The sequence below is a fragment of the Wyeomyia smithii genome, chromosome 3 (assembly GCF_029784165.1).
Source record: "Wyeomyia smithii strain HCP4-BCI-WySm-NY-G18 chromosome 3, ASM2978416v1, whole genome shotgun sequence".
Classification (NCBI taxonomy): Eukaryota; Metazoa; Arthropoda; class Insecta; order Diptera; family Culicidae; genus Wyeomyia; species Wyeomyia smithii.
Genome location: NC_073696.1, coordinates 208,237,567 through 208,263,968, shown reverse-complemented (window position 1 = coordinate 208,263,968; position 26,402 = coordinate 208,237,567). Strand labels below are relative to the sequence as shown.

At 36.4% G+C, this 26,402-nt stretch overlaps 1 protein-coding gene across 30 annotated transcripts in view; it reads right to left on the bottom strand.

Annotated features, from left to right (window-relative positions):
• The window catches only part of LOC129727649 (voltage-dependent calcium channel type A subunit alpha-1-like), a 352,389-nt gene that overhangs the window by 112,797 nt on the left and 213,190 nt on the right, over positions 1–26,402 (bottom strand). For 19 of the 30 annotated variants that reach the window (XR_008728573.1, XM_055685657.1, XM_055685672.1 and 16 more), the window contains 8 exons: positions 13,713–13,813; positions 13,367–13,522; positions 13,070–13,290; positions 12,906–13,009; positions 6,488–6,603; positions 6,146–6,205; positions 5,501–5,605; positions 5,230–5,253 (listed from right to left, as the gene is read on the bottom strand). Coding sequence is in view for 29 of the 30 variants with exons in the window: in XM_055685657.1 (XP_055541632.1) it covers positions 5,230–5,253; positions 5,501–5,605; positions 6,146–6,205; positions 6,488–6,603; positions 12,906–13,009; positions 13,070–13,290; positions 13,367–13,522; positions 13,713–13,813 (887 nt within the window). In the remaining variant the exon portion in view is untranslated. Of the gene's footprint in view, positions 1–5,229; positions 5,254–5,500; positions 5,606–6,145; positions 6,206–6,487; positions 6,604–12,701; positions 12,818–12,905; positions 13,010–13,069; positions 13,291–13,366; positions 13,523–13,712; positions 13,814–26,402 lie in introns of all 30 variants that reach the window. The other 11 variants (XM_055685661.1, XM_055685685.1, XM_055685684.1 and 8 more) reach the window with 6 other exon arrangements.

The window sequence follows — 26,402 nt, the reverse complement described above, 5'->3', positions numbered from 1 at the left end:
CTTCAGTAAACGGTCTCAATGTTCTTTGTCGTTCTTACCATGAACTAATACGTCGTCGAGGTACGTTTCGACTCCTTTCAGACCAGCCACCATGGCATCGACGATTTTTTGAAAAGTGCCGGGGGCACATTTTACTCCTGGGGGTAGACGATTAAACTCGTACAGCCGCGATGAGCGTGGATCGTGAGGTACTGCTTGGAATTTTTTTCAACCGGAACTTACAAATAGGCATCCGACAAGTCAATGTGCTCCCGGAAAGTTTTGCAAAAATCTCCTCAGGAAGCGGGAGAGGATGCTGATTTGGCTGAATGACACTGTTTAAGCCAGTAGAATAGTCGGCACACACTCTCACTGGGGCTGGCCGTCGACAGATCTTTTTCGAACGGCAAAGATGGGTGCCGCCCAATCAGAAAACTCTACCGGCGATATGATTTTCAGCTCTTCCAATCGCTTTAACTCGGTCTCGATTAGCTCTAGTGCGGCAAATGGGACAGGTCTTTTTCCGCGAAAAACAGGCTGAACATCAGGCTTTAGATAGAGCTTCGTTTCTGTTTTATTGCAGCAACCAAGAGTATCGGGGAACAGCTGTGGATATGATGCTTCAAGTCACGATACATCGTAACTTAGTGTGATATTATTGCAGCCCGTGCTCAGGGGAACATTCCAAAGATTGAAAAGTTCAATGAAGTTGAGGCCTAAAAGATTTAGATTGGGAACGTTGGTGACGAACAGTTTACCTGAACGATGAACTCCTCTCAGCATAACGTCGCAATCGACCTCTGTGATGAGCGGCAGCGGTTGACTAGAAGCAGTGCGAGCTTGTTGTGACGGAGGCTTGGTTGGTGGACGTCTGATTCGTTCCAGTTGGCTTTAGTAATGATGCTGATGTCTGAAGCGCAATCCAGCTCCAGCTCAACTTCATTGTTGTTGATAAAAATGGTGACGTACTTTCTTTTGTCACGAGCAGCTACTTGTCGAACGGAATAAATACCCTTTGTTTGTGGTGCTTGTTGTTTCCATCTCCGTTCCTTGCCTGGGCAGGTCGACACACACTGTCAATAGCCCTCTTTGTGCCCAATGCTGTTACATCCGCGGCACCGATGGTAGTGGCATTTCCAACACGGCGTCCTCGGTTTGTTGCTGCTCCCACTATTGTTCAGGTGATTGTTGTTGTTGTTGTGTGTCGGTAGAGTTTTTGATGCAGGTTTGGAAACGACTGGCTTCTTCGTGTACTTGGTCGGGTTAATAGCGTTGACCGCCGCCTTTTCGCTGTAACATCCTACAATTGAAGCGTCTTTCCGAAGATTGATGATGCGATGACACTCTGTATTGAAATTGTCGAGTGTCATTGATTTATTACCCTCCAGCATAGCGAGCAGAGCGGTAAGCGTGAGACAGCGGTATCGCTTACAAAAAAGAGATGTATGTGTACTAAAGAGCTGCTTCAGCTTTGCCACAGTATCGCGAACAAAAAATCTCGTGTTGTTTTCGGGAGAATGTGGATAATGTACTCCGTATGAGCGGCGTCGCTAAGCTTGCGGAGCAGTAGTCGTATTTTAGTAGCATCATCCAGGTTAGCTGCATCGAAAGTATCCTCATGACTGTACATCGATTGTACCAGTTGACGAAAGTGAGGTTAGACACGGGATCGTAACGTGGAATTCTGTCATGGAATTGGCAAAAGATTCCATACAAGCATCAGTCGACGATGGTCCTGCTGTAGCCGTTGACATTGTCCGAGACATGACCAGCTTATTTAAAATTCTTTGCTGATTGCCCATCATTTCGACGAACATTTTCTTGAAATCCTCATCCATTGTGAGCACGATGTCGCTTGATCACTTTTTTCGCGGGGTTATTTAATAATCCTCGTCGCCAGAATATTACGTAGTCGGATGAGGGTAAAAAGTAACTACAATAGACTACTTTTATACATTTAAAATACTTGTTCTACATTCTGCGATCCGAGAGTAGATGGCAGCGTGATCATTTCCGCCCCCGGCGACAGCTGTCATGAGTGACGACCGTCACTGGCAGGGCTGAGCACAGTTGTTAACTCGGGGGGCTCCAACACATCTAACGGCTAACCTCGTTGTCTCATGTCACCAATGTACCCAGGTAAATAAATTCGTCAACTATTTCAAAAGTTTCTCCAACTAACACCACCTCAGCGGCAACATCCGTCAGACTACCACGTTCTTTACCGGCCACCATGTATTTCGTTTTTGGCAGAGTTAATGGTGAGTCCTATTCTCACAGCTTCCCTCCTGAGAGGTCCGAAGGTTTCTTCCACTGCTCTACGGTTGATCTAGAAGCATGTGTGACTTCGTAATGATGGTGCATGCTCTAACACTCAACCTGAACCTAGAACTGCAGTTCTGTTGAGCAGAGTAATTAAAAACACTTGCAGAGTTTTTTCAACGTGACATCGTTGCCATAATAACGGAAGTCCCGACTACCAACGGGAAACAATACATGGTCATCGCATCCGCTCACTTCTCCGGTGATCTGGACGATATTCTGCCTCCCGAGGTCTGCGCTCTCGTGCGGTACTGCAAAGCAGTCAATAAGATTTTCATCATCGGATACGATGCAAATACTCATCGCACGATTTGGGGATTAGAGACAAGGTCCTCGAGGGGTATACTTTTTCAACTCCTAGTCTTCTTGCTGAATCTATATACCCGACCTGACGATCTGCACGTGGTATTGAATGCAGAATCACTGACGCCTACATGGCCAGTTGTCCCCTGAAGGACAGATTTCTGTGTCCCAACGTGATAATGGAGGAAGTTGCAGATAGCTATATCCACAATAAGTTCTTCAAGGACTCGCCACTACACAAAGATCAGCACGCTTACCAACCTGGTTAACCGACGAAAACTGCTCTTCATGGCATAGTGATTCTTTTAAAAAAGTCGCTGAAGTAGGCTATGCCGAAGACGTAGTCCTCATAATTCGCGGAAAATGTGACGCAACGATGTCGAACCGCCTTCAGACGGTACTCGACATTACCCTGAGTGGTGCGCTCGGAAGGAGCCGAACATAAATCCCGCTAAAACAGTTATTGTACCCTTCACCAAACGGAGAAAACACACTTTGTCTTCTCCTTCACTAAATGGGCGTTTACCGACCTTTTGTGAAGAAGCTGAATAAGCTGAATTGCGCGGGCTTCATTGACCATGCTGTCAAAAATATATACAACGGCAGTTTCGGGGATTGTAGCACACTATTTGGCGAAACATGGAGATTGAAACTCTGGTCCTACATAACCATTGCACGGTCCAGAATTACCTACGTCGCTCTCTTGTAGTTTCGATCCTTACATCTAAGAAATGAGAAAGACCGGAAATAGAAGACATACTTAAGTCTATTACCAAAAAAGACCTACTATTGTCATGGTTTTATGTCACGGCTATGGATGCTATATACGGGAAAAAACGGGCCGAGCTCGTGAAGCGATTTGTTAAGACCAAAAATATTTTCATATTTGTAAAACATTTTCAATATGAAAAAGAGGAAATTTTTGGTTCAGTTTGATTTGTTCGGAAAAGGTTAAGACATCTGACTTAGGAGCTCCGTAGCCGCAAGCTTAAAGAGTCCGTTTTAATAAGTGGGGTGCCATAGGTTCGAATTTCAATATAATCAAGTCTCTCTCTCTCTTAGGCCAGCATCGTACCTCGAGACCAACCGGTAAGACCGATTAAGAAGATAAAAAAATAGTAAATCTGGGTGAATACAAGCACTCAAAACACGTAGCAGGTAACTTCTCAATAAGTGACACTGCAAAAAGGAAAAAAAGTGCGAACAGCAAGAATCGTTCAGACAATACCACTAAAGATGAAAAAATACTGGTCACAGGGGAGTCCACAAAAAAGCAAACTAAATTTCACAGATAATCAATCTGAAAAAAATATTTCTAAAAAAAAACTAAGATGATCGTTTTTTTTTTTCAAATTTTCTTTTTGTTTTAATTTTTTTCCCAGTGTGTTAATTTCTTTCCCAGTGCAATATTTTATATCATTTTTTTCAAAAATTTCAAATGTAAGTTCAGACAATTTCCAATAAATCATTTATTGACAAGATATTGAGGACTCTTATCATTATTTAGACATATAGATTCGAGAAAAGTAAACTTTAGCCCTTTTCAAATGTTAGTTCAGATAGTTCTTTTTATTAAGTTCGCCAAGTCGCTTGATGTAGTGCTGCTAACATTTAGTCGAGTTAGCGCGAACAGCCGTTAGGTGTAAACAGATTTTATAGTATTCATAGATTTTTTAACAAACTCAAAGATTTAAGTAATTTTACAGATTTTATAGAAATTACAGATTAAATAAAAATTTGCAGATTCATCAGATTTTACAGACTCTACAAATTTTTCAGATTCCGATTTCGGATTTTAAAAAATATGGTAAATTACCCGTAGATTCTGATAACTTCAAAATTTACACAAGTTTTTGGACTCAAGAGATTTTGTCGAACAGAAAAAAATAACAGATTTAGGACATTTCTTTAATTTTGCAGATATTCAAAAAAAAATTAGAAATAGCATAGGTTGTGCAGATATTATGGATTTCGCAAATTTAAAATTATTTTCAGATTGAGCGTTTTACTAGATTTTTTTGAGTTTTTGCACAATTTTAAATGTTGCGGTTTTTACAGGTTTTAATGATTTGTATGTGGTACAAATTTTGCTATTTATTTACCGAAGTTTAAAGATTTAACAGATCTGGCAGATTCTGTAGGTTTACTTTACAGATTTGACAGTTTTCGAAGGATTGGCAGGTTTTAAAATTCTGATAGATTATACAGATTTCTTACACTTTATGGGTTTAAAGGATTTTATGGATCTTTCAAATCTTACGAACATTATTTTACAGATGTCCTAGAACGTAGAGATCATACTGTTTCCACAGATTTTGTCTATTTTACTGATTTTGGAGATTTTTCCAATTTTTCGAATTGAACAACAGATTTTTCAGTTTTCACAAATTTCACCGATTGTAGGAACTTTACAGGTTTCACTGATTTAATCTTGCTGTAAAGAAGATGCAAAGCTAAGGCTTATTTATTCGCTGCTCAATCATGTTTCTACAAGCAATAAGTACGTAATGCATATATGCAAGTCAGTTCGCTACGCAAGGAAACAAGCGCAATTGTCTATAATGGTGGCTTGGCTTGGCGGGCTACGACTACGACTGCTTCTCTGTTGTTTGCAGAAAAAATTACCTTTCTTTCGTTTCGTGACAATAACTGAGTTCGAAATTTGCCCCCCGGCGATGTACCGTATAAAGATCGAGGGTAAGTATCAAAAATCGGTTTTATTATCGGAGTTGGTCAAGTGAGATAGTTGAAAAAACAAAACGAATTAACCTTTAATGGTGACGCGGTGTATAATACATTATTGGCAACACTTCCGTCGCCATGGTGACGCGTAGGTGAAATGAATTATTATACTGTACTGCTGTAAGTGTTTGCAGAATAGAAATACGAAACTTACCATCATCGGCACAGTCGTCGTCCGGATCGTCCTCTTCGGTGTCGGTGGACTTGGATTTGCCGAGATTTTTCAGCTTTTTCCGCTTGGCAGCCGCTCGTCTGCGAGCTTTTCCGGTTAAGTACAGGAAGAAAAAAAAAACACAATTAGTTTGTTTATATCAGTTATTCCCATAACTAGTAGTAACGTTGGCAACACAATTCTCGTGCAGCATAATGCAGCAAAACAAACTGATTGATAAGGATGAACTCTCTCTCTCTCTCTCTCTCTCTCTCTCTCTCTAACCCAAATAACACTGCTTGTTAGATTCGAGGGGAAAGAAGTTCATCGGATTCGTTCGCAGTCGGCGGTTTATTTTCGACCGGAGCGCATGTCCAAAACAAACCATATTCGGGGTTCCACGTGTAGGTGAACTTTTTTCAATGTGCTAGTTAGCAATTCACGTGGCAATAATGTGGTATGAAACCAATACAAAATTAATCGAACCACTGAAGAATTGGGAATGAAAAATTGTGCGGAGCGATGAAACAATTCCTTTCTAAAGGTTTTATTTTACAATCTTTGAAGTGTCACTGAGCACACGAGTGGCGTCCAATTACGAATTAAGTTTTGCTTGCTGTCAATTTTGTGCTGGTAGAGCTAACTTACCTTCCATGATGTGCAAGCGTTCCTCTTCGGTGGTTCTTTCTTCGGCCAGGATTACTTCCTCTATAAGTAGTAGGTTGATTGTTAGTCCCGGTGTCCATGCATTGCGAAGGGCAAGTAAAGTAAACGGTAGATGAATATAGGGCAGCAATTAGCTAACCAATTAAGCATATCATAATTGAAGCACATTATATAATGAACCATAGGACTGGATGGCACTAGTGAAGTGACACTACGGGTCAGAACAGCTAAATTTGGCTCAGTGCTTGTGAAACCGCCCTCACCCCTTCGGGATGGGTGGGATGAATGTCATTTCTAGGAAAGTTAGTTCAAGCGATACTATACCGGCTTTACAGATCCACTCGACGTATCCGTTCAGTTCCTTCTCGAGCTGCTGCTGTCGTCGAAGCTTTAGAAATTCTTGCCTATTTTCTACCTTTTCTCTTTCCTTAGCAAACTCACTGCGGGCAGGTAATGATTATGGGTGGAGCAGCACGGTTAGCGACGTGATGTTAGAAGGCGCATAGCGGCAAGATAAAAAGAAGCAAGTTTGGCAAATTCGGGTTAGATGAGATTTACCGTTTACAAGAATGAGCTGATTGGAAAATATCAACGTGATCAATTTGATTCTGCGACCTTCGCGCAAGAAAGCCAGAGCAATGATTCTGTTATTAACTTTACTGAATGCTTGAGGCGCGCTATGGTTTCGATCCACCCTCTACCATGCGTCACCATAACCGCACATAATTTTTGACTGATCCAGCGAGGAGGCTTCAAGAATCGAAATTGATCACGTGTAACTGGATTATGAAGCTCGAGGATGTGTGATTTATTCTAAACGTTACGTGAGTCAAGGAACGAGCATTGATACTGAGCATTTGTAAAAGTACTTTCGTCCACACAGACTAGCCTGCCGTTAGGTTATTGATAACAAAGATAGAAACTGATTTATGGCGAATGTTTGAAGGTATTCGATGAAAATTCAATGAATTGTGTTTAGCCATAGAAGAGGTTTATTATTTAAAATTCTGATTTTGAAGCTTCAATTTTTAAGTTACCAACGGGCTTGTAAATGGTCAGGGTAGAGCAACTATTCACTGCGATAATCGTCTTCTTTTTCTTCGGAAGTTAGAAAGGTTTGCTGTCTAAATACATTTTTGAACAAACATGTCAAACAGCCAACCACGACGTTTTTCCCTAAACATATTTTGACATTTTATCTATAACTTAGAGCTACGCACGCTGTGTGCGGTGATTATGAAAATTACTTTTATCATTGATCTTGCATAAATATTTCTAAACCGAAATGGGATTGAGCAGACAAAAATAAAATAAAATAACGTCGCTAAACGAATGACAGTGTGCATCGCTTCGATTCGCGGATGTCAATTGACCATTTGTTCTCATTACGAGACCCGACGTTCGTTGTTAATTAACCAGTGAAAGCCTACTACGACGCAGACTAACGAAGCGAAATCAAATGAAAGCGTTGACCGTTTACAAGCCTGGTTATAAATGTTCTGCTTTTACTTTTCAGTTAACTATGTTTTATTACTGCTCCCTGTTCTTTGTTTTCTGTTTTCAGTTTTCCGTTTTTTTTGTCTCGTGTTTTGTGTTTTTTCTCTTTTCTCTTCTCTGTTATTAATTTTTAATATTCTATTTACTGATTTTGGGTTTTCCTTCTTTATCTTTTCTATTTTAGATTTTCTGTTATATTTTTTTGCTTCTCTCTTTTCGGTGTCCTATCTTCTTATTCTCTCATTTACTGTTTTAATTTTTTTATTTTTTTGTAACTGAACTCTTATTGCTGTTTGTTCTTTCCGGTTTCTCGTTTTCTGATTTCTGTTTTTCAATTTTTTTTTCTTCATCTAAGTTTTTCAATTTATGTTTTCTGTTTTTATTTTCTGGTCTCTGTTTACTGTTTTTTTTTGTTTTCTTTTCTATTTTTGTTTCTGTTGTCTGTTTTTTGTTTCTGTTTACGGTTTTTTTTTGGTTTTCTGTTTTCAATTTTCTGTATTCTGTTTGTGGATTCCCTCTGTTTTCTGTTTTCTATTTTTTGTTTTCTAATATCTGTTTTCTGTTTTCTTTCTTCTGCTTTTTTCTGTTTTCTGTTTTCTGTTTTTTGTTTTCTGCTTCCTGTTTTCTGTTTTCTGTTTTCTGTTTTCTGTTTTCTGTTTTCTGTTTTCTGTTTTCGATTTTCAGTTTTCTGTCTACTGTTTTCTGTTTTATGTTTTCTGTTTTCTGTTTTCTGTTTTTTTTTTGTTTTCTGTTTTCTGTTTTCTGCTTTCTGCTTTCTGTTTTCTGTTTTCTGTTTGCTGTTTTCTGTTTACGGATTTCTGTTTTCTGTTTTCTGTTTTGTGTTTTCTGTTTTCTGTTTCCTGTTTTTTTTGTTTTCTGTTTTCTGTTTTCTGTTTCCTGTTTTCTGTTTTCTGTTTTCTGTTTTCTGTTTTTTGATTTCAGATTTCTGTTTTCTGTTTTCTGTTTTTTGTTTTCTGTTTTCTGTTTTCTGTTTTCTGTTTTCTGTTTTCTGTTTTCTGTTTTCTGTTTTCTGTTTTCTGTTTTCTGTTTTCTGTTTTCTGTTTTCTGATTTATGTTTTCTGTTTTCTGTTTTCTGTTTTCTGTTTTCTGTTTTCTGTTTTCTGTTTTCTGTGTTCTGTTTTCTGTTTTCTGTTTTCTGTTTTCTGTTTTCTGTTTTCTGTTTTCTGTTTTCTGTTTTCTGTTTTCTGTTTTCTGTTTTCTGTTTGCTGTTTCCTGTTTTCTGTTTTCGGTTTTCTGTTTTCTGTTTTTTGTTTTATGTTTTCTGTTTTCTGTTTCTGTTTTCTGTTTTCTGTTTTCTGTTTTCTGTTTTCTGTTTTCTGTTTTCTGTTTCTGTTTTCTGTTTTCTGTTTTCTGTTTTCTGTTTTCTGTTTTCTGTTTTCTGTTTTCTGTCTTCTGTTTTCTGTTTTCTGTTTTCTGTTTTCTGTTTTCTGTTTTCTGTTTTCTGTTTTCTGTTTTCTGTTTTCTGTTTTCTGTTTTCTGTTTTCTGTTTTCTGTTTTCTGTTTTCTGTTTTCTGTTTTCTGTTTTCTGTTTTCTGTTTTCTGTTTTCTGTTTTCTGTTTTCTATTTTCTGTTTCTTGTTTTATGTTATCTGTTTTTTTTTCACCTGTGTTCTATTTTTTGTTTTCTCTTTTTTAACTGTTTTCTGTTTTTTTTTTTTTCTATATTCTGATATCTATTTTGTCTTTTCTGTTTGCAGTTCGCTGTTTTTCGTTTTCTTTTTTCATATTCCTCTTTTTGTTTTCGATTTCTGCGTTTTTTCGAGTCCTGTGCGCCGCCACGCCGCGCCGCCGCCGCCGACACTTTTACGCACGCCACCGCCGCCGATGATTTGGACTCGGCGCGCCGCCGAAGAAATTTTTGGTGCGCCGCCGAGAAAATCTTTACCGCGCCGATAGTGATTGTGTATGCTGGATTTTTTCCTGGTTATAGAAATACCGTAAATCACTGCCGATAAGGGAACACTCGTATAGGTTTTAGGTAATGCGGAATTTGAAAATTCTCAAAACCCCTTCACCCCTACGTTATGCAATTTTGCATGGTGGCCTCACGTTAAGTATTTTCCCTCTCCTGAGCGTGAATTTACGAATGTACCTAAGTGTAAATTATTTTAATTTGTGGAAATTTGATACAATATTTGACAATAAATATTCAGACTTTTTTATCGAATGAAATAAAAAATATCAATGTAATTATCAGTGATTTGCTTCGAGAAAGTTGTTTCAGTTGTCATAACATTTATTTTTTATTTTTATGCAAATGTATTTTTTATTTTTATGCAAACGTATGAGCAGTCTTAAAATGTTCAAAAAATTTATGAAAAATGACTAGTGTTTTTTCATTAATTATTTGGTAATTTTCTTTAGAATACAAAGTTTTTTTTTGGAGATCAAAATGCGGGAATTCACTGAAAATTTTGCGCAAAATAAATAGTTGATCATATTGCGCTGAAACAGACATTTTTGTAGATAGTTTTTTCGTCAGCATTTTCAGGCACGACTATATTTTTTGCTGATTTCTCGTTATTTTTATTTTTTTTTCCTCTGTGCGGAATCATCACTGCGACCAGAGACATTTGATCTATTGTGACATTGGCCAGGTGTTTTCTGCACTCCGCACTTCATATTATTGGCAGTAAATGTACGCTTTTCATTTATATGCGTGCTTGTGTGAGAGAGTTTACCCTTTCGTTTCAAGCTTACTGCTCTACTATAACGAGCCTCTTACTATTCTACCAATATTGCCAAATTACAATTCCCAGGAGTGAGACTACACCTAACGTTCCCCTCTGGCCATTATGTCAAGATGAAGGAACCTTATCGAAACCTCGTTTATCGTGCCCATACCGCCAATTACAATTCCCTGGAGAGGATTAATATTCCTCAGAACAGTTTTATTATAAGAAAGACTTATTTTGTCAAGAGGGAGGAGTCTTAACGAAACCTCGTTGCTCCTACCAACACCGCGTCACAATCACAATTACCCGAGGAGGACTGAATGCTTCACCTCTGGTCAGTTTTATCCCAAAAGTCGCAATAGAAAATGAAGAAACTGTGCTGTTTACCGAAGAATTCGATTGAAAAGAGTTTCCCATTTTTTCAGTTATTCCATGGGGAACCTAACAAAATATATGAAAGTTAAAAACGACTCTCTAACGTAAGATTCATCGAATTTTCCCAAAGGTCTACGGTTAATCGAAATCAACATATCAAAAAACTATCTATCTTTTTTCCTAAATTGAACGTCTCTGGGAACAGTATTCCATGTAATTTTTTGTTGTGGGCTGATGATTTTTTTTTGGGATTTACACTTGTTTGTACTTTCTCTGCTTGGTTTATTATTTTCTGGTTATTCAATTGTTTGTTTACTTGATATCTTACCAATTTTATTTCTATTCTTGAAATTCTTACAACTCTGACGCATACATTTTTATTTATGAACGTTCAATTAAAAAAAATCGAACATGAGAGTACAAAAGCACTGCGCAATATTTTATAAGTGGTAATTAGTGTCACGCCGATACACGCCGCCGCCGCCGCCGCTGATAAAAGCTAACGGCGTCACGCCGGCGCGCCGATCGCCGCCGAGGTAAAATGTTTTCTACGCTGCCGCCGCTTTCCGGAATCCGCGTAAAAAAACCCCATAAATTCCGAAATTTGCGTAAAAAAACAGCGTTAATTTTGCATTCCGAGTGAAAGGAAACCGAAATCCTCGCAAAAAAAAATACCGCGTAAATTCCGGAATTCGCGTAAAAAAACCGCGTAAATTCCGGAATCCGCGTAAAAAAGTCACGCAAAAAAAAACGCGTAAAAAGCGACCTTAGTGTATTTTCTCTAATATTTTTCTTAATTTTAAAATCACTTTTTTTTCTTCTTGTCTGTTTTCTATTTTTTATTGTTTCATTTATGTCGATATCTTTATTTTAAGAATCTGTTTATTGAATTTTAATTTGTCATTTTGCATGTGTTAATGACTTTTTTATATTTTTCTGATTCATTTTCAGTTTTATCACATTCCATATTTTTTTGATCTTTTTTTTGTGAATTTTCTTTGTAACTCGTTCTCACTCTTTGCTGCTGTTTTATTCCATTGCATTTATGTCTCGTTTTTATTGCTTAGATTATTGGTTTTCTGAGCAGCCTCATTTTTGTTACTTTCTTCCATTTTTTTTCTCTTTTAACCGGTTTAATAATTTACTTTTTCACACTTTTTTCACACTTTTTGCTCATTTTTTGTATTCTTTCATTTTTTGTTTCCTGTTTACTGAAAATACAACTTTTAATTATTTTTTTATGTTGGATAATTTTTATTATACTCATTTTTTTATTTCATATTTAACTGTTTTTAATACTTCAATTTTTGTGTATGTTCCAATTTAGTTTTCCTGGTAATTTTTAATTTTTCATTGCTTATATACCATTATTCTTTTGTTAAAATTTTATTATTAATCTTTGTATCCTTTTTGTCTGTTTTCTCATTATATTTTTGCTAAGTGTTGCAATACTTTTCCTCTTATTTTTCAAAATATGGAAGTTTTTAAGTAGTATATTTCAGTTTTTCAATTCGTCTGTTTTTTTATGTTTTCATTTTTTTTTATTTTTTCTAATCGTTCTCTTACTTCACATACATTGGTGTTATTCTATTTCAATTTTTCGATTTTTTAAATTATGTTATTAACCTTTTCACTTTGGTTTCACAGTATAAATCGGTAAAATCAGATTTTCATCGAATATCAACTACATTCACTGGACCTGGGCCAGGTTAAGTTCAGCAGCGGATTCACTAATTATTAAACATAAAACAAAGTTTTTAGACAGTTTTTAATCGTTAATGTCGTGAAGGAATATTTTTCCACATACATATATCTATTAAAGCAATCGTGGTGGTATAGAGATTTGTAGGTTATCGCTTTGGAAATATGCAGAAAATGGGTACTCCGCCACTACACTATAACCCTTCCCGGTACTTGACTTGATAGATTGGTACAATTTAGCAACGAAGAGCTCTATCGGCGCTACGAAACCTGCTTGCGTGATCCAGTCTAGGTAGGCCGTCATGGCTTCGGCGAACACTTGTCGCTTCCGGCACTTGTGGAACTGTGCCCGCCTTTCGACCCGACCTCGCTCGTTCGAAAATTCCCTTTGTTTTTGTCGTTGAGGTTCCAAAATGGTTAGATTTCGGTCTTTTTTGTTGGTAAGTATTGGGCAAATATTTCAACCGCACTTACCCGCTGAGAACACCGAGAACTAGATTAAGCATGAAGAATGACCCCAGCACTATCAGTGGTACGAAGTAGATCCAGTTGAAGGTTGATCCTAAAGCATCGTTGGTCTGGTGGAAGGGATTCCCAGTTAGGATACGCAAATCAGTACCAAACAGCCGAACACTCACCCAATAGAGGATTGCCGTCCAGCCTTCCATCGTAATACACTGGAACACGGTTAACATGGCAAAACCGATATTGTCGAAGCTGGTTATACCAAAGTTGGGACCTTCCCATTGCTCAACACACGTACTCTCACTGCTGTTACAGACGTACGCACCGGTCGGTGCTATCGTGTCATTGTCCGCATTGCAGGGCGTTGGAAATTCGCCCTCCTTTACTATTTGAGCTGTAGCCGAAAAAGATGTAAATTTGTTGTTAGGCTTTATCGTACTTGTGCAGCGAATGGTCCGTGGTTTACTTACAGATATCTTCTAAGCTATAACAACTTCTATGTAGAGCACCAGAGTAAAATTCTAAGCCTATGATTGCAAAGATAACAATTGCAAACAAGACCAACAATCCTATTTGCAGCAACGGTGCCATGGCTTTGATGATTGATTTTAAAACTACTTGTAAACCTGGAGGGGATCGAAGAGTCAATCATTAGTCATGTGAGCAGTCTTGTAGTAAACAACATCTAAACTCTAATCAAAAACAGGTCTACAATATCAAAAATGGTTCACTAGATATTTAGTATTGGAAAAAACTAGAAACTAATTTCTACATACTAAATAATCGATTGAGCTCGATCTAGCGCTCGCTACTCACTAGGAATTCCAGACACTAATTTCAGGGGCCGTAACACACGGATTGCCCTCAACGTTCTCAGATCTACTTCCGGCCCCTTTTGTGGGAATAATGTGATGAATCTGTTTTTATAGCAGGAAAGAAACGGTAGCACACCAGGGGGAACGGGGGAAAACGGAAAGTTGTTGTTGATGTTGTTGTTGTAGAGTTGTAGTTGTTGTAGTTGTTGTAGTTGATGTTGATGACAATGTTTTTTTTTATTAGTTGAGGAGGGAAGAATCAAAGAAAAATTGGAAATAGCACACTATTACTATCGATGACGCTACAAGTCTATATGTAACAAACTGAAGGAAATTGTATTAACGTTGTATTAAAGTTCGGTAATATGCTGTTTTGTTAATCTACACTAAGTATTATATAATGGCATTTATTGTTGTGATGCTTTCGAGTGAAGCTTTCTAGATTAGCTGCGAGTATAACTGTTTCTAGCACGTTAAAAGCATTTTTCGAGTGATTAGGTCGTTATTACTAATGTAAACTTGAATCATTTTTTTTACCCAGGAGTTAAGGAAGTTGTTGGGAACTTTCTATACCATTAAAAATATTCATCGTTCCAACCACTTTCTCATGAGAAATGTCTACTAATACCATAACATTTAAGGAGTTCAAAAGAATTGAGAAAACCTTAATATGTCAAAGTGGCAATGATCAATAAATTATATAGATAGAAACTATCCTAGCTCATAGCCGTGCGCGGAATTTCCGTTGAGACCGTGTAACAAATGTAACAACTCTAGTCAAGTGATTTTGAATATCATACAAAGAATGCGCAAAACTAACATTTTTGTTCAACTGCCGAAAAATCAATTTCCAATCAAGCATCATTCTGACTTTTAATCACCTGTTAAACGTTCCATTAATTCAGCAAGGAAAGAACGCGTATTAAGCGGTGCAAACGTTCTAAAACATCAGTCGGAACAATTTACTCATTAAATTTTACTAAGCTGGCGATACCGTGTAATATCTATTTTTGAGAAACTTTTATTGTGGATTGAAGCAAGTTAGGCGCATCGAATTTATACCAGACATAGACAAATATTGTATTTAGAGAAAAAAAATGGTGACGTTGTAACGCAAATTTACCCTGGTTGCAAATTGAATTGTATTTAACCTACACGCACAACTTCAAGCATGAATCAACGAATGTGTCCTCTCGATGCGTACAACTTTTGATGTAATTCTGCAGTTGTACAATGAATACATTGACAAAGATTGAAATCCGAATATATGTCATATACATAAAAATCGTGATATTTTGATAAACTTCGATTTCGGGCCAATAATCAGTTTTGGGGCGCTCAAAAAATACTGATTATTTTCGAGAGCCGGTGTGTATTAAAGGCTCATGCATCCCTAATCACCGTCAGCAACCGGAACAGCCAATAGCGAGCCTTGTTACAACAGGATTTTAAATTCAAAATGTTTTGAACATACTCAATGTCTTTTTAATTGTTATTGTAATCAATATCAATGATATCAATTGATGTTTCTAAATGACCGGGTTCGTGATAGTGAATCGATCAGTTGATATTTGCATTAATCTAGTCAGTAACTAATCATCAGTATTGATTACTGGCTGCACTACTTTAACGATAGCAGCCTTCATAAACATATTACCAATACTAGTACAAACCATCATGATGAAACTAGCACCGGTTTCATAAAGTTGTGCTAACTTTACACAATATTGATGTGGTTTCAACCATCCAACTTTTGCGTGTAGCTAAAATCTTTTAGAGCCAAATTTGAGCTATTTTTAAGCATGAAAAAAAAAAACAAAATGTTAGATTGATCAATTGTAAGTGGCTTCACCGGAGTAAAACACTGAACAACGACACGAAGGTGTCGTTACAACACTAAAAGAACTTTATTTTCAATTAGCTCTAAATCAACATATTTGAAAATTTATATCAAAACCGTGCACTCCTTAATAATATAACAGTCCAATATCATAAAATATGCAATTTTTGTCATCTAGGACAACCTAAAAGAACAGATTAGAACGTGCTAAATTTTTGTTGATTTTACTTAAACTTGACATTTTTTTTTTAGTTTCTTTAACACTAGAAATTTGACTGTTACGTTTTTGGTAAAATCAAATACTATATAATCTACGAAAAATATTTACATTACTAGGATTTGATTTCCAAAAATTGGTTTGTGTACCCTTACATCGCTGACAATGTGTCATACAAAATTCCGTAATGTAGATGATTCTTTTTTTTTTGTCTGTATGTTTGAGGTTTTCAGCCTGCGGCTGGTTCGCCTCATTAGATGATTCTATTGAAACAGTTTCCTTCGTATTTTATGTGTATTCGACTGTAGAAGGCTATTTTCGGTTTCTTAAAGTTAACTGAAAATGACCAAATACCATCAATACCAATACCATATGGTAATTTCCGGAACGAAAATGATGCTCAAACGCCGGAGAACAACTTCAGGCGCTTATTGAATTGGGTTTTTCTGGCATCGGAATTATGCTCAAAGGCAAAAAAACAACTCCAGACGTCAATTGGAAATCCAACAAAACTTAAAGCGACCAAATATCATCCTGAATGAGTATTAGGGTGGCAATGACTGTATGAAAAAAAAAAACATCATTGAATTTCAAAAACCGACCATGTACATTTTGTTCAATGGCCCAAAAAAGGGGTGCTTCAAAGCGCTCAAAGTTGTGATTTTTTGACACTCGAAAATTTACCAAGAGTGGAATACATGAAATTGGGCAAATCGATTTTTGTTTTCGATGCCGATTTAAATTGGTAAAATGCTCTAAAACTTACTCTTCAAGGACAAACATCATTTCTTCGTCCTGGACTTTTTACCAAGAGATTTATTATAACGTCTAGCAACGCTAAATCCAGTGCTGCAAACAGAAAAACCTTGGAAATATGCCGGATATTTTAAAATGAGCAACATTCCTACCAAAAATTACTAGATTCCTTCAAGAATTCAAACAGAAAAATAATGACTGCCGGTTTATTATCATATTTTTCATTTGCTTTCTGCCATTTTTCTGCAATCTAGTAGCAGCGCATTTGAATTGATACATGTTCTTTTAATATATGGTTTTGGTGATGACATGAATGATGTTATTCTCTGCGTAAGTAAAAAATATTCTCCGGACATGTACTTAAAAACAAGCAATAACCAGTTGAGTTAGAGTCTATTCCTCTAAGTCTAACTTTTATTTGTGAAAACAATATTTATAGGTTTTATTTAATCTGCGAGTGCAAACAAACCAGAAAATAATGTAATAATTTACATCGGAAACTTGGTTCGAAATTTCGTAATCGTCGAGATTTAGCGAAATTCAACGAAATTTCTCTGCAATTTCGCGAAATTTCGAGTTTTGCGAAATTATACTTCGAATTATGGCCCATGCTATTAATTCCCAAAAATACTTACACATGCGGATTTTTACGACGAAATTCTTCGCTTTTCTCATAAAAATTCAGCTTCTCTACAGTTCTCATATAAAAAAGTGTGCCATAATGTCTAAAATACTCAAAAAACTGTGCAATTGGCTGTGGCTCTGTCCAACATGTAATTATTCATGAATTTTATTTAGGCTATTATGATTAACTGACTTGTAAATAATACAAAAACTATGGTTCTAACCTCGACACTTTTAGAGTTTATAATACTATGAGTATTTCAAATTATTTCACTAACTTTCGTCAATTTTTACCTAAAAACAATCAAAATTAAAATTGGGGCAGAATGCACTATGAAGAGCTTGCAGGAGATTGCTTGACAACTTGGAGCATGTTCCATTATTTTTGCTTTTAGTTTCGAGACTTCAAGCGCTTCTCATTCGCGTGCTGATTTCTGCTAGTGGCATATTAACCTTCTGCTTTGGAGCATACTGACCTCTGTTGTGGTGCGTTTTGGTCACGAGCTTGTTTGGCGGCAATGGTAATTTTTACCGAAAAAAGACATTGAAATCGAGTATTTTATAATAAACTTCGTCATAAACATACAATAAATAGATCATCCTACACGTTCAATGTCGCTATGAAATTATTTGAAGCGCTGTAAATCGCGTAAATGCTTAACTGGTGCGTTTTTTACAATCCTCACCTATAGTTTAGCGACTGCGATGGAATATAGGTAGGTGGTTGTTTTTTTATGTTTCATAGTACGAATTTGCTGTGTTTTACAGGGAAATTACCTGCTGGTTTTTGAAACGTCTACATCAGAACGACAAAACATACCACAAAACATTGGATATCCACATCTCCATTGCTTATTATGCGGATCCGGTCCTTGCATACCTGGTAAAGCAAGCAGCACATGATTATTGTCGGTATAAAAAGATGAATCGTTGAAACACGGTGAACCGATTCCAACTAGATCACCCTCGGCCAGAATCACGGATCTGCCAATGTCTGTCGAAATGTAAAGGAAAACATTTCTACCGATGGATTTCACATGATTCATGCTGAAATAAAATCCAATGGCATTCTATGCGATGTTGTGGGAGTTTACAGGCCTCCATCTCACGATTTCAATCAATTTTATGCTAAACTAGAGAACTTATTGTCCACTCACAGTTCACATCCTCGTTTAATTGTAGGAGATATAAGTGGAACACCATATATTTGTTCTTGGATAAGTTCAGTGAGAGTAAGTTTGTATTAAAATTGTTTATATCATTTGAAATGATTGGTTTTATCGGAATGACAACATCCTCGACTTTTGGCTTTTGTACATCACCTCTATTTCGGGAATATATTGAATGCATTTCAGTTATTTATGTTTTTTTTAAGAAACTGAAAGCGGTCATCTTCGAATTCAAAATGGTGTCCAGGGTCAATGCTTGGCTTTTATACATCATTTCGATTACGGAAATATCCATATGTAGTAGTATTCGGTTATTTTCGGCTGTTTCCCAGAAGTTGCCATTTAACAATCCAAACTGGTGTCTGAGGTCAATTTTTAGCTACTTGTATTAATCTGGATCCGGTGATACACATATTGGGTGGTATTTGGTCACTTCAGGCTATTTTTCAGAAACCGTAAGTCGCCATCTTGGATTTTAAAATGGCATTAGGAATTAATTTCTGGCCTCTGAGCGTAAATCTGGTTGAAGAAACACTCATATTGGGTGAAATTTTGTCATTTTCGGCTGTTTTCTAGACACCGGATGTCCCCATCTTACAATTCAAAATGTAGTCTGAGGTTGATTTGTGGCTTCAGTACATTATAACAATTCCAGAAATACCCCAATTGGGTGGTATTTGGTCATTTGCCGCTGTTTCTCAGAAACCGGAAGTTACATCTTGGATTTCAAAATGGCATCAGGAGACAATTTTTGGCCTCTGAGCGTCATTCTGGTTAAACAAACAATCACATTGGGTGACATTTGGTCATTTTCGGCTGTTTTCCAGACACCGGAAGTCGCCATCTTACAATTCAAAATGTTGTCTGAGGTTGATTTGTGGCCAGTACATTATAACAATTCCAGAAATACCCAAATTGGGTGGAATTTGGTCATTTGCCGCTGGTTTTCAGAAACCAGAAGTCGCCATCTTCGATTTCAAAATGGCATTAGGAGACAATTTTTGGTCTCTGAGCGTCAATCTGGTTGAAGAAACACTCATATTGGGTGGTACAGGTCGGACTCGATTATCCGGAGACTCGATTATCCGGAAACTCGATTATCCGGAATGCGATTATCCGGAATTTTAGACTCGATTATCCGGAATTTTATTTTTTTGGTGTCCGTTTTCAATTTTTATTTCGAATTTTTGCCTTTACCATCCCTTCTGGCATATTTGTTACCATTTAAGTCAATTCCGGCATGTTTGGGACATGTTCGAATTGAGTGAAAATAATCAATGTCCAATTTATTTTTATGTTTCTTAAGATTTTACCCCCTTTCGCCTCAGAAGTAACTTCTGGTTACGCCACTGCATCATACAAGTAAAATAAAGAAAAGAAATATTTATTTTATGTTCGTTAATCGCAAAATTTCAGTATATTTTGTGTGATTCGATTATCCGGAAAACTCGATTATCCGGAATGAAAAAATTTTTGATGTTCCGGATAATCGAGTCCGACCTGTATTTTGTCATTTTCGGCTGTTTTCTAGGCACCGGAAGTCGCCATCTTACAAATCAATATGTTGTCTGAGGTCGATTTGTGGCTTCAGTGCATCATAAAAATCCCGGAAATACCTATATTGGGTGGTATTTGGTCATTTGCCGCTGGTTTTCAGAAACCGGAAGTCGCCATCTTGGATTTCAAAATGGCATTAGGGGACAGTTTTTGGCCTCTGAGCGTCATTCTGGTTGAAGAAACACTCATATTGGGTGAAATTTGGTCATTTTCGGCTGATTTTCAGACACCGGAAGTCGCCATCTTACAAATCAAAATGTTGTCTGAGGTCGATTTGTGGCTTCAGTGCATCATAAAAATCGCGGAAATACCTTTATTGGGTGGTATTTGGTCATTTGCCGCTGGTTTTCAGAAACCGGAAGTCGCCAATCTCAATAGTTGATTTGAAAAACTTCAAGTAAACGCGCAAGTAACACTTGACTAAAGCTATAACCCACACTAAGTCACACCAAAAGTTCTTGCATTTTTTCATAATTTGTCTGCCGGTAACTGCAAGTCAGTCCCATCTGTAAATATTTTATTCACGCTCAGTTATCACTTATTTATGATGAATTATTTCGACAATATTCATGCTAAAATATAGTTCCCATACTAGCCTGCCCTAATTACGTTGTAAAAACTACTAAAATCATTGATTTTATGATAAAAACATTGAGTGTGACTGACTTGCCGTTTTATTCTACACCGACGAGAAAAGTAACCGCAAGTCAGTCACATTGCCATGTTGAAACTATAGTGCGTGTTGACGTGTTGTTATTCGTTGCCGTGGAAAACTGTCAATCCTTCGCTGTTAGAAAGTGTATATCCATGAGAACCGTTTAAAAAATGTCGACGTTGGAAAATCTCATGATGTACGGAACCGATGAAAGCTTATCCGATGAGGACTCGGATAAGGAAACTGAAGCCAGGACTGCAGTTGGTTTATCCGACAACAAATGTCAAGATGATCCAAATCCATTTCAGGTTCGAGCATCACTTTTGAAGGTTTCTTGGAACAATTCCCTGGATTCTGATGGAAGTTTTTTCGATACTCAAGATTTTCCGGATAGTGCCACGAAGAAGCGAACCAAGAAAAAAATATAATTGAATTCGTATTAGTAGAAAATTGCTCCACATAAATTCATCACCGATTCAAAATAAAAAATAATCTCAATAATTGATAATTGTTACTAGATAACTTATTTTCATCTAAACGGTCATATCAATCTTCTCTTCTTTACTCCCCATCCATTTTACTGTTGTATTATGCATGTTTTTTTTTTTTTTTTGTAAATCGGGACTGAATTCCGGTTATTTTTCTTCTGGGACTGACTTGCGGTTACTTTGCATAATGGGACAACTTGACTTGGTATTGATTTCCATTTTTGTTGAACAAACCACTATTTTTTATCGGTACATCTGAAAATATACTCAAAGCTAGGCCAAAATCCGATGCTAACTCAAAATTGACAAAATTACAGATGGGACTGACTTGCGGTTACCGGCAGTGTAGCTCCGTGAAATAATTGTGCGATAGAAGCCAAAAATTCTGGTTTTATTAAAAAATATATAACTTAGCCAAATATCAACCGATTTCCACAAAACTGCTTTCGTTTGATACGAAATTGAACATAATTCCAAAATTATAGTATATTTGTGGTATGTTTCTTACAAAAATAGACGGCAAGTTTCAAATTAAATTGAAAAATTGTGTGAAAATATCTAAAAAATTAAATTTAAACTCAAGTAACTCAACCAAATTTACTGATATTGGTAAAAACCTGTATATATTTTGAAAGCTCTATTTGTTCCCTTTCTAAAACTGCTTATATATTGAAAATCGGTTGATAAATGACTGAGTTAAAAATATTATATGCGCTGAGGTCCAAAAAAACCGTATTTTAACCATAACTTGAGAGTTTGGGGGTTTTTGGAAAATTTCTAGTATGAGCGAATGTTATACTCAACAAGACCTACAACCTACACTGGGTCACTTCAGGAGTTCTAAATCGCTGTAGCACAGTGTAATTTTTCAAATATTTTGTTCAGTACTGACAATGTGGAAATAGGTCGGTAATTACAGTGCGTCTTGAACTGTCCTACAGGTCAGACGTTTTTTCGGTTGCTTGTGGACTGGTCTTTGACTGCCTATAGCTTCAAAGTTTGTGTTTTGTCAGTGTGTCTTTTAAAGACTACCTGAAAGTTATTTCCCACCAGTCTTTCTCAAGACTTCCTACTTTTGAATTTAACATTTGTTTTAACTTTTTTCGTATCACCTGAAATGGCTGGACGGAAAAAGAAACCTCGCATCGCTGCGGGGAGGAAAAGAGAGGCATCTCTTTCTGACACTTCGAGTGTCTGTAGTGACAATCCTTTTGATATTTTGCCTGAGCAAGAAGCTGGTGAAATGGAAGTTGTTAATAATGAAACTATACAAAATATAAAATCTTTAAAAAAGGAGAAAGTTCCACCTATTGTGGTAACTATTTCTTCTGAATTTAATATATTCAAAAAGGAACTTTCAACGTTTGTTTCTGACGTTAAAGTTACCTATCAAATTGGCCGTAGAGGTGAATGCCGCTTATTAGCCGACTCAGTAAAGGGTCGTGATCGTCTTGTCCAGTATTTAACTGACAAGATGTACAAATTTTTTACATATGACACCAAGAACGCCAAGCCGTTCAAGGTTGTCTTGAAAGGTCTCACCAACGATCAAACCGTTGATGAGATCAAACTTACTTTAACAGAATTACTTGGCATAGCCCCTACCCAAGTAATTCTAATGAAACAAAAATCACGAGGCGAAAACAGTCAGAGAACTGGAATTTCCCTTGTTAATTATTTAATTCATTTTAACCGCAATGAGGTTAACAACTTAAAATTTTTTGAAAAAGCACATGCTTTGTATAATGTGCGTGTAAAGTGGGAAATTTATAGGAAGTATGGCGGAGGTGAAAAGCATATCACCCAATGCCGTAACTGCCAACGTTATGGCCATGGTTCCAAATTCTGTAACATGGACCAAAAATGTCTTAATTGTGGAGACTCTTCTCACAAAAAGGACACATGTCCTGTGAAAGAGAGTAAAAATTTTCGCTGTGCGAATTGTAACGGCAACCATATGTCAAATTTTTATCAATGCCCAGTCCGGTTAGCAATTGTTAAGGCAAGGCAAGGTAAACAAAATTCAATTTCTCAATTAAAACCAACTTCAAAACAAAATTCTCCAAGCGTACCAGTGACGCATAGTTTACCTACTCCTTTGCATACCCGTTTAACTTATGCACAGGTTACAGGTAGTTCGAACATTATACCGCCTAGTGTTGGTAGTTCGAAAATGACCGTTAATATGGGTAAGCAAAACACGCTAGAAAATAATTGTACACCTATCACTCCAGCTAATATTGCTACCGAAAATATTTTTTCTAATGTCAACTGCCTGGGGCCTATTACGGCAGGTAAACTTTCTTTTTTGCAACAGGCAATGTTCGATCTTATGAACGCCATGTTGCAGGCAAAATCAATGTTTGAAGCCATTCAAATAGGCACAAATTTTACTATTAAAATTGTTTCTAATTTAAAATTTAGCAATGATTTTAAATAAAACAATTAAAATATTAAATTGGAATGCTCGCTCATTGAAGGCCAATGAGAATGAGCTTTTTAATTTTTTAACAGTAAATAATGTGCATATTGCAATTATTACTGAAACATTTTTGAAACCTAACATAAAATTAAAATATGATCCCAATTACGTGGCTCATAGATATGATAGGATTCAGGGTACCGGCGGTGGAGTTGCAATTGTTATTCATCGCCGAATCAAACATCGTGCTCTTCCCCATCTTGAGACGAAAGTTATTGAAACTTTGGGAATTGAAGTTCAAACTGAACTTGGGATTTTATTTATTGCCGCAGCATATTTACCATTTCAATGCACACGCGAGCTCAAAAATTATTTTAAAGGTGATTTACAAAAACTCACCAGAAATCGTTCGAAATTTTTCATAATCGGCGATTTTAACGCTAAACATCGTTCATGGAATAATTCTCAAAGTAATTCCAATGGCAAAATTTTATTCAATGATTGTTCTTCAGGATACTATTCTATTTTGTCTCCGAATAGTCCTACATGCTTTTCTTCTGTAAGAAACCCTTCAACAATTGATTTGGTGCTAACAGATCAAAGTCATGTGTGTAGTGATTTGATCACACATGCTGACTTTGATTCTGACCATCTTCCAATAACTTTTTCTTTATCACATGAATCAGTTTTAAACCCTATGAGCTCTGTTTTTAATTATAACAAGGCTAATTGGGAAAGATACAAAACTCATATTGAGAGAAATTTCAATAATGAGCTTGATTTGCAAAACGAAGTGAATATTGATTCCGCTTTGGAAGCATTAAAATGTGCAATTGTTGATGCCAGGAAATATTCTGTTCCAAAGGCTCAAGTGAAATTTGATTCATCAATAATTGACGAAAATCTTCAACTTCTAATTCGTTTGAAAAATGTCCGCAGACGTCAATATCAACGTTCTCGTGACCCTGTTTTTAAAACTATTTATAAAGATTTACAGAAAGAGATTAAACATAGATTTACTCTTCTGAGAAATCAAAATTTTGAGACTAAAGTTGAAAAATTGAAACCATATTCAAAACCATTTTGGAAGCTGTCGAAGATTCTTAAGAAACCTTCAAAGCCTATTCCAGTTTTAAAAGATGGTGAACGTTTTCTTGTATCCAATGAACAAAAGGCTCAAAGACTTGCTCAGCAGTTTGAGAGTGTTCATAACTCAAATTTGAATTTTGTGAGTCCAATTGAAAATGAAGTCACACGTCAATTTGATTTAATTTCTTCCCAGAATTTTTTACCTGCAGAAATAATTGAAACTAACTTGAATGAGATTAAATCAATTATTAAAAATTTCAAAAATATGAAAGCACCTGGTGACGATGGAATCTTTAATATACTAATCAAACATCTCCCTGAGAGCACAATGGAATTTTTAGTGAAAATTTTCAATTGCTGCTTCAAAATTGCATATTTTCCCAAATTATGGAAAAATGCAAAAATTACTCCAATTTTAAAGCCGGATAAGAATCCAGCTGAAGTTTCAAGTTACCGACCAATCAGTTTGCTTTCTTCAATAAGTAAACTGTTTGAGAGAATTATTCTTAACAGAATGATGTCACACATCAACGAAAATTCAATTTTTGCAAATGAACAGTTTGGATTTCGCCATGGGCATTCCACTACTCATCAATTGCTCAGAGTTACTAATATGATACGAGCTAACAAATCTGAAGGTTATTCCACTGGAGCTGCTCTTTTAGACATAGAAAAAGCATTCGACAGTGTTTGGCATAAAGGTTTGATTGCGAAATTGCAAACTTTTAATTTTCCGATTTTCCTTATCAAAATTTTAAAAAATTATCTTACTGATCGAACTCTGCAGGTTGTCTATCAGAATTCAAAATCTGATAGATTTCCTGTCAGAGCAGGTGTACCTCAAGGTTCAGTCATGGGGCCAGTCCTGTACAACATATTCACTTCAGATCTTCCTGATTTGCCTCCAGGATGCACAAAGTCATTGTTCTGCGATGACACAAGCATTTCCGTAAAAGGAAAAAGCCTTCGTGTCATATGCAGTCGATTGCAGAAAAGTTTAGATATTTTTTCTTCCTACTTGCAAAAGTGGAAAATCTCTCCCAATGCTTCTAAAACTCAAATGATAATTTTTCCGCATAAGCCTAGGGCGTCTTTCCTCAAGCCAAACAATAATCACGTTGTCAAGATGAATGGGGTTATTTTAAGTTGGTCCGACAAGGTTAAGTACTTGGGACTAATTTATGATAAAAAACTTATTTTCAAAGAGCACATTGAGAGTATACAAGCCAAGTGCATCAAATATACGAGATGTTTATATCCTCTCATTAACAGGAATTCTAAACTTTGTTTAAAGAACAAACTTTTGATTTACAAACAAATTTTTAGACCAGCAATGCTTTATGCTGTACCGATCTGGTCAAGTTGCTGTTCAACAAGGAAGAAAACGCTCCAAAGGATTCAGAATAAAATTCTGAAAATGATTTTGAAGCGTCCTCCTTGGTTTGGTACACTCGAATTACATAGACTTACTGGTGTTGAACCATTAGAAGCTATGTCAAATAAAATTATTAACAATTTTCGACAAAAATCGTTGCAATCCTCAATTGCTACGATAAGCTCTCTTTATAGCCAATAAGTTAGCAATTAAGTTAGTTGTAAGTTTACTTCCCCTTTTCTGACAAGTAGGTTTAAATCCCTACGAATGATAAGTCCTTATTGCGAAAGCAAACAAATCCTAACAATTAAAATTACAAATTTCTAACAGTGTTGAGAAGTCACCATTTGTGATTGGACACACATACTCATTATTTACTAATATTTATCATAAATACTTAAGCTACTAACAAATCCCCCCTTAAAAAAAAAAAAAAAAAAAAAGGTCGGTAATTACATGGGCAGACGCATCGCCGGATTTGAATACTGGAACGACTCTT